The 7,159-nt window shown below is 51.7% G+C and overlaps 1 protein-coding gene across 1 annotated transcript; it reads left to right on the top strand.

The window, feature by feature from the left end:
• The first annotated feature begins 1,102 nt into the window (after positions 1-1,102).
• LOC120228952 (NADH-cytochrome b5 reductase 1) lies at positions 1,103-6,223 on the top strand. Its single transcript, XM_039227630.1, has 9 exons — positions 1,103-1,179; positions 1,490-1,639; positions 1,749-1,821; positions 2,287-2,393; positions 2,611-2,740; positions 3,437-3,520; positions 4,430-4,515; positions 4,975-5,074; positions 5,391-6,223. Exons 1-9 carry the CDS (start codon positions 1,165-1,167, stop codon positions 5,561-5,563), a joined length of 918 nt encoding a protein of 305 aa, XP_039083561.1. The 5' UTR covers positions 1,103-1,164; the 3' UTR covers positions 5,564-6,223.
• Positions 6,224-7,159: the final 936 nt, after the last annotated feature.

Raw genomic sequence — 7,159 nt, 5'->3', positions numbered from 1 at the left:
GACTGAGCCACCCAGGTTCCCCTGGAGATAGAGCCTTTAAAGAGGTTATTAGGGTGGGTCCTAGCCCAATATGACTAGTGTACTTATAAGGAGATTAGGACACAAGCACACAGATATATAAGACCATGTGAAAATACCAGAATATGTCTATCTATAAGCCAAGGCAGGAGACCTCAGAAGGAATCAAGGGCAAATGTCAATCTGGTGAAGAAACTGTATGAGAAAGAACAGCCATCTTGGCAAATGTGCAGCTCCAGTGGCTGTCAGTGTCTATTTCTGACTTCCTTTGTCCTATTTTGCTGCCAACAGAGCTCTGTTCTAAAACCCTGTAGGAGCCATTATAGTCGCTGACATCTGTTGAATATATTGCTCTGACAGGTAGTACACAAGACACATTACATCTCATTTAAGCCTCACAGCAGCCCTATGGACTAGACAGGTGATAGTATATACGCATTTATAGATGAGGAATTGCAGGGAGGTTAATTAAGGTCACAGAGCCAGTAAGTGCAGGAGGTGTGAGTCTTATTTAGTACAGTCTGCTTCCAAATCCCAGGTCTTTGACCCTGAGGATAGGAGAACCCAGATCAGGACAAGAAGCTTGATTTGGACCCAAGGGAAGCTACTGAGTGGTCCCAAAGGCCTGGCACTGTAAGCAAAACCAAAAGGGACCAGGAAATGAAGTTGCCGTGCCACACTGCTCATTCCTGAAGAAGACCCCACAAGACTGTTCAGTTGTGTTGCAGTTCAGCCTGTTGAAAAACTAAGGTGACTATATAATGATTAATTTCAGTCTTTCCTGCTCAACTGGCTCAATGCCAGACAGCTTTCTGTTTAGTATTCCAGACTCAGATTTCCAGTCTCCCAACTTGGTGTGGTTCTACATTTGGCAGGACTCCCCTCCAGTTCGGGGTAAACGGACCGAAGTGGCGGGGACAGGAGGCTAGGGATGGGAAGGAGGGCTGGAACTGTGGTCTTAAAGGATCTCGGATCAGTCCGGGGGGCTCCTGGGGCCCTTAGCCACCAAGTTGAGAGCAAAGGGGTGGGGCGCAGAGCCACTCGGCCCTCCGGCCCCGCCCTCACCAGGCCCCGCCTCCTGCCCGCCCCGCGGCGCATTGTGGGATCCGTCGGCGGGCCTGGCGGCGGAGGACGAGGTGCTCGGTCATGGGCTTCCAACCGGTGAGACCCTCGCTCCGTGTCCTGCATCAGGGGACTCCGCCCCATCTGGTTCTGGGCACTCAGCTCCGGACCAGGGGCTCTCGCCACCGACCCCGTCCCACAGGGTTCTGCACCTGCCCTGGATGCCGGGGTCCCGGTACCGCCCAGTCGGGCTCGGGACCCTGCCCAGGTTACCCTTTCGGTCCTGACATGCCCTCGCGCTGGAGCTCGGGATCGCCATCCCTGGGGCGGCTGGTCGTATGGGACAGTCCCCACCCACGCCCCGGGCTCTTTCCCAGCCTGATTGTCACGCTGCCTTCTCTACTTACAGAGCCCAGTCCTGCTGGCCTCCCTGGGGGTGGGGCTGCTGACTCTGCTGGGCCTGGCCCTGGGCTCCTACTGGGTTCGAAAGTCCCGCCGGCCAAAGGTCACTCTCCTGGACCCCAGTGAGAAGTACCTGCTGCGATTGCTAGACAAGACGGTAAGTTGTAGAGGAAGGAACCTGGACCATCCACTGTGGTTGGGATGCCCCAAAGCACTTTGCAGCACTAGACCTGCCTGGTGAAACGTGTGTGTCGTCCATCCTCCAGACTGTGAGCCACAACACCAAGAGGTTCCGCTTTGCCCTGCCCACCGCCCACCACGTTCTGGGGCTGCCTGTGGGTAAGGAAAAGAGTGGGGTGTGCTCCTTTCCCTGGTGCCCTAAGAGGGTGATTCCCCTTCCCTACCCAGCTCTAGATCCGTGAGCTACCACTGACCACTGGGCCACTCCAGGGTGTGGCTTCTGTGCCCCCAGACATCGTTCATGCTCACCAGTTCTTCCTCCTCCCCGCAGGATTTGTTTGTATTTCCCCCTGAGCCAACACTTATTTTTTCCTCACCGCCCAGACTCAATTCTCCTGCTACTGCTAAGGTCCTGGCAGTAACTGATAGGAGTTTCTCCAGTGGGGGGGCCTCTGAGGGACCTAACTGAGGGCCCGAAGGGGTCCCCCCTGCCTGGTATCTCATCGGAACCACGCTAGGAAGCAAGACATCCTTGTTCTCTCAAGACTCCTGGAGTATTTCGAAAGGCGACAGGAGTGCTGCACGTCCACCAGCAGCCCTTATGTCCCCACATATGGTCCGCAGGCAAACATGTCTACCTCTCCGCCCGGATCGATGGTAGCCTGGTCATCAGGCCGTACACTCCTGTCACCAGTGACGAGGACCAAGGCTACGTGGATCTTGTCATCAAGGTAAGGGGGTAGGAAGGAACCCAGGAGCTCCTTAGCCCTCTCTTTCTGGACTTTGTAAACTTCCAAGATTTGTTTGATAGCGGGAGGCATGTGTCCTCAGGGCATATGAAGACAGTATATGGACTGGGGAAGATAGCACATGCGTAATTCCTGCTCTAGCTTCAGCTCAGCAGCCAGTGACATTCCAGATAAAGTGTTTTCCGTTCTCTCTTATCAGGTGTACCTGAAGGGTGTGCACCCCAAATTTCCCGAGGGAGGGAAGATGTCTCAGTACCTGAACAGCCTGAAGATTGGGGATGTGGTAGAGTTTCGAGGACCGAGTGGCTTGCTCACTTACACTGGGAAAGGTAATGGCCTCTCTTCCCCCTGAGCGCGTCTCCCACTTCTCCAGTACACTTAGTCCACTTGGCATACTGTGGCCGTGCGTGTGCATGTGTGTGAGCACCTGGGTAAGGGCCACAGCTGCCCTTCCTTTAAGCATAGCACTGAGAGTACAGAAAGGCACATTTCTCAGTTCCATTTGCCACAGGGATCAGCCCCCAACCCACTGGAACTCACCATCCATGACCACTGTGGAGATGCCTAAACGCAAAACCTATGTGTCTCTTTCCCTCCCTCAAGCATTTGCTTCTCAGGCTGAGCAGTTTAGACAGCCAGACTTAGCTTTCATCCCTGCCCACGGGAACAGCTGCGTGCATTAGCAAGCCTCTGGAGCTGCTCGGTGCCACTTGGGAAAATCGAGTCACGCCTGGCCCCATGCCTGTCGCCCTCACCAGGGAGTGACACTCTGCCAGAAGCAGCTAATGACTCACTGTGTGGCGCTAAACTGACTGGTATTTAATAATATGGGACAGATAGTCCCATTGTCCCTCAAGTGTATTATTGTCAGGGCTGGCTCAACTCAAGCCTTCACCCAAGCTCCAGGATCAGATTTCACAGCAGGTGCTAAACCGGCCTGGGACACATCTTCAGTTCTATATTTGTTTCCCTAGTCCCCCATATTGACTTTTTTCTTCCACCCCTCTCTTCACTTGACTTTTCAGGGACTTTTAGCATTCAGCCCAACAAAAAATCTCCACCAGAACCCCACGTGGCGAAGAAACTGGGAATGATTGCTGGCGGAACAGGTGTGTGTCACTTCAGGGGCCATTATCTCTCCCCATTGTTGATTGTTGCCATGCAGAGGTCCAGGTAACCCTCAGAAGGTTTGGTAATCATAGCCAAGCTGTTAATCAGGGGATTCCCAGCAATGCCTAGAACTCCCCGGTATCTGAAAAACAAAATCATAATCAGGTAGAAACCAAAAAAATACTTTTTTTTAACTAATAGAATGAGAGAAATAAATCATGTGGGCTCCCCAAAGACCTCAAATGGGATGAATCTATAATGTTTAGGTGAGAATAGAGAAGGACCTAGAAATAGGACAGGCGAGAAGGAATTAAACGAACAAATGCTGAACATTTCTAAATATTAGACACTATGCTAGTCACTTTATGTGTGTATCTGTGAAGTAGATATTAGTCTTCCCCCTTTATAGATGAAAAAATGGAGGTTGCAAGAAGCTGAATGGTTTCCATAGGGTTAAATAGTAATGGCCAGAGGCAGGATTAGTTTCTACCTCTGTCCAGTTCCAAAGCATATGTACTTAACCCTCAAGTCCAGCGTTCCAGAAGCCTCATCATTGAATCAGTAGGTACTTATCTGTGATGTTTGAGTCCCAGCCTCCAATAGACTTTCAGAAAAAGGGTCTTAGATTGGTTCCTTAGAAGGATTTCATAACAGTATGATCTTATGGGAACACTGAGCATGACCACAGTGCATCCACCAGACATGAAGTTGAGTGTTGGGTAAAGGGAATCTCTGTCCAGGAATGTAAGCGGTACAGGACTCCCAGGAGGGGACTCGAGAATTGCAAGGAAAAACGGAGCGGCATGGTGAATGGGTAGAAAGAATTAGGATGCAAGGTTGGTCAGCTCAGGAGCTGGGACGGGAGGGTCTGCGGCCAGCCTATCTCATGGTGGGCTTTCTTTTTGCAGGAATCACCCCAATGCTGCAGCTGATTCAGGCCATCCTGAAAGACTCTGAAGATCCAACCCAGTGCTCTCTGCTTTTTGCCAACCAGGTTGGTTTACTTTTCTTATGCCTGGGTCTTCAAAATTGTTGTGTAGGCAGACTGAGAGAGGTGGCACTGGCAGGCGGAGCTGGTCCAGAGCCCATTGTAGCCTTTCCCCAAGACTCCCCCTGAGAGGTAAAGGACCCTCTGCTACCGCGAGGAGGACAGAGCATTGGGCCAAATTCCTTCCCGGGCCCCCAAGGAAACATTTAAAGAACCTAGTCCTAAGTGTAAAAAGTTGCTCGTTGAGTTTCCTTTGTTATATATTTCATCTTCCTTCCTCCATACTGTGTAAATAAAGGCTGTCTCCCTCTCTCTCCCCTCACGCTAACTCTCTAAAAGTCTTGATTATTCCCTAGAATGTTGGCTCTCTAATTTTGTCCCGGTTGGAACGTTGTCATAGCAGAGAACTTTTTTCACATGGGCCCGATGAGGGTCCTGGGGACTTTGCTTCTCCATTCATTTCAGACTGAAAAGGACATAATCTTGCGGGAGGACCTGGAGGAGCTGCAGGCCCGACATCCTAATCGCTTTAAGCTCTGGTTCACTCTGGATCACCCCCCAGAAGGTACCCTCCCCATTCCTGGACATCCCCAAATCAGGGTCTTCCCGCACCAGGGGTTCCGAGTTCAGTGAAACAAACCCTCCCCGATGCTGCCAAAGTCCCAAGTGTGAGTGCACAGACATGGCGATCTGCTGTCCTGTTTTCCGGGTGGGGGGTGGCTGTGAAGCTGGATCAGGCCAAGCCTCCCCATCTAGCTGCTGCTGCAACTCGAGACCTTCTCTAGAGGCTTTCTGGGCCCTCCCCGCCTCATGGTACTCCACCCCTCGCCGGCACAGGGCTGGCCTGGAGTGTCCGCTCTCTCTTCTCCTCTGCACTGCAGACTGGGCCTACAGCAAGGGGTTTGTGACTGCTGACATGATCCGGGAGCACCTGCCCGCCCCAGGGGATGACGTGCTGCTGCTGCTCTGTGGGCCACCCCCGATGGTGCAGCTGGCCTGCCATCCCAACTTAGACAAGCTGGGCTATTCACAAAAGATGCGATTCACCTACTGAGCGTCGTATTCCGTGGGCCTGTCTCCCTGGCCCTGTTCCCTGCAATCGTCCTCAAACAGTACTCAAGTGCTCTAAGCCCTAGATTCCTTTCCTGGCAGTGTCGGCCTTCTTGTCTTACTCTGGAGCTGAAATCTGGATGACACCTGCAGGAATGACATCCTTGTAGCCATGGAAGAGGGCCAAAGCTGAGTTGTTCCCTGAACGCCCCCCACGCCCCCAAATCTCCCTGCGATAGAAGGTCTAGGTCAGGCCCGTGGAGCCATCTCTTCCATGGGTCACAAAGGAGGAAGCATGTACCTTTGTTCCTGACTGACTAGCTCCTTGATAGCATCACACTCTGTGTCTGTGATGAAAGGAACAATGTGTGTAATGGGTTTTACTTAATATTCGGTGCTTAACCCATAGCAGATTCTGTATGTGTGAGTGAGTGCAAGTTGAGCGGCCTTACAGAGGTGGCCTCATCGAGATGACAGGAAAGGAGAAAATGGTTTCTTCACACCTCAGAGAAGGGGATCTAAAATATGTATTTGTGTGTCTGTCTTTCCCAGCTACTGCCCAGGCTGGAAGGAAATGGCTACCCACAGTCTAAGACTGCTGCTTGTGGCAGAAACTTCTGGCTATGCAAATAAATGGGGCCAAGGCCCCCGTGTTATACCTACAGGGTTGTGGTGTCTGGGGTCCTTGTTTCTAAGGTTCTTCACGTCTGAGAATCTTGGGGGGAAGGATTTCCCAGCACTGAACTTCTCCCAGGTCTCCCAGAGACCTTTGAGCAGTACCATGTGCTGAAATATGACCTGCCACTTAGTGATCACTTAACAGCTGTCTCAGCAGAGCCAGAAGCTCACCGTCTCCCTGGAGGCTTCTAAGGGTGGGGGAGGAGAACTGAAGTTAGAGGGGATGCTTTTGAACCCAGGTACGATCACACTGGTCCCTTGGTTTGACTGCTCTTCGCTTCCTTCTCTTGGCCCTCCCTTCACCAAATGTATCCTTCAGGGTACCTGGCAAACAAATGAAAGTATTGTCTTTCTGTTTGGACGGGAAGCTTTCTCCTTTAAAAAGTAACCTGATATCACCAGCCAGAATTGTTGGTGCCTGGATAGGCTTGGCCGCCCCCAGGCCCATCTGTCCTGACTGACTGCCCTTCTCCTCTGCTCTGACATCCACCCACTTCTCCCAGGGTTGGACAAGGGCAGCTTCCTCAGATCTTCCTTGTTAGTCCCATTGGGATAGAACAATGAATCAGCCTCAAGAGGAAGGTCGACATTGCTTCTCTGCAGGGAACTATGTGTGGCTTTCCCTGGGGCCCCCCAAAAAAGGCTTGTGGGACCCCGAGAATTCACCCGTCCATATTAACAGAGTTGCCAATACATTGTTAGGAGTATTCCATCAAACATTTCTTGATCAACTAGTTTGAGTATGCCACTGTTCTCTGTGAGATACACTTGGCCACCTCACCCCCCAAAAAAAAGATCTTGCACAGGATTGTTAGGCTCAAATAGTGAAGCAGCCCAACGAAGAGCATTTCCCACACAGAAGTTCACCATTCTTTGTCTTGCATAGGTTTCTGCCTCATTCACTCGACATACAAACAGGATG

This window comes from Hyaena hyaena, unplaced genomic scaffold (assembly GCF_003009895.1).
Source record: "Hyaena hyaena isolate Hyena2069 unplaced genomic scaffold, ASM300989v1 scaffold_28, whole genome shotgun sequence".
NCBI classification, from domain to species: Eukaryota; Metazoa; Chordata; class Mammalia; order Carnivora; family Hyaenidae; genus Hyaena; species Hyaena hyaena.
The sequence above is the reverse complement of the archived record's forward strand: the minus strand, read 5'-3'. Positions and strand labels throughout refer to the sequence as shown.